At 55.7% G+C, this 1,222-nt stretch overlaps 1 protein-coding gene across 1 annotated transcript in view; it reads left to right on the forward strand.

Moving 5' to 3' along the window:
- Nucleotides 1–1,050, forward strand: part of LOC122547494 (dynein axonemal heavy chain 6-like) — a gene marked incomplete at its 3' end in the record, with an annotated part of 28,356 nt that extends 27,306 nt beyond the window's left edge. Inside the window, exon 5 of the mRNA XM_043686107.1 lies at nt 854–1,050. Within this exon, the coding sequence (XP_043542042.1) occupies nt 854–1,050 (197 nt within the window). The remainder of the gene's footprint in view (nt 1–853) is intronic.
- Between the last annotated feature and the right edge of the window lie 172 nt (nt 1,051–1,222).

A 1,222-nucleotide genomic window follows, 5' to 3' on the forward strand; every position in this document is an offset into this window, starting at 1 on the left:
CAGGAGGTGAGGGTGGTACAGGGAGAGATGGACAGGAGGTGAGGGTGGTACAGGGAGAGATGGGCAGGAGGTGAGGGAGATACAGGGTGAGATGGACAGGAGGTGAGGGTGGTACAGGGAGAGATGGACAGGAGGTGAGGGTGGTACAGGGAGAGATGGACAGGAGGTGAGGGTGGTACAGGGAGAGATGGACAGGAGGTGAGGGTGGTACAGGGAGAGATGGACAGGAGGTGAGGGTGGTACAGGGAGAGATGGACAGGAGGTGAGGGTGGTACAGGGAGAGATGGACAGGAGGTGAGGGTGGTACAGGGAGAGATGGACAGGAGGTGAGGGTGGTACAGGGAGAGATGGACAGGAGGTGAGGGTGGTACAGGGAGAGATGGACAGGAGGTGAGGGTGGTACAGGGAGAGATGGACAGGAGGTGAGGGTGGTACAGGGAGAGATGGACAGGAGGTGAGGGTGGTACAGGGAGAGATGGACAGGAGGTGAGGGTGGTACAGGGAGAGATGGACAGGAGGTGAGGGTGGTACAGGGAGAGATGGACAGGAGGTGAGGGTGGTACAGGGAGAGATGGACAGGAGGTGAGGGTGGTACAGAGAGAGATGGGCAGGTAGGATTTGTGGAGAATTTGAGCTATTCTTCGCCTGCAGAATCCCTCCGACCCCCACCCATCCCCCTGTCCCCATCCTGTTGTTGTGAATGTGGTGTTCCTGGCTGGGTCTCCCTCCCACGCTTCCTGCACATCCTCCTGACAAGACGGTCTGACCAGCTTCATGCCCGATCAGTGTTCACCAGCTGCTCCCTGTGCCCACTGCCACCAGTTTGATCCTGTTGCTGCCTCCTCCTCCCCAGGCTATGATTCCTTGGTCAACTCCGCACTGCTGGTCATCCTGCGGCAGGAGATCTCTCGATTTAATCGGCTGCTCTCAGTGGTTTGTTCCTCACTGCGCTCCCTCTGCCTCGTCGTGAAGGGACAGATGATCCTGACGGACACTCTTGAGGAAACCTACAATTCCTTTCTCAGTATGAAGATGCCGAAACTTTGGCAGGTAATGTGCATTGCTCAGTCATAGTCAATCCCGAAAGGCTGCAAACCACAGGGAATTGGAGATAGAGATAATCAGCTACTAAAGCACACAGGCAGACTGGTCGAGACACAGGGAAACCTTATGCATAGCAATCTAACAGGAGTAATGTTGGTCAAACAGTAACATGCAACTG

Source organism: Chiloscyllium plagiosum, unplaced genomic scaffold (assembly GCF_004010195.1).
Source record: "Chiloscyllium plagiosum isolate BGI_BamShark_2017 unplaced genomic scaffold, ASM401019v2 scaf_1207, whole genome shotgun sequence".
Classification (NCBI taxonomy): domain Eukaryota; kingdom Metazoa; phylum Chordata; class Chondrichthyes; order Orectolobiformes; family Hemiscylliidae; genus Chiloscyllium; species Chiloscyllium plagiosum.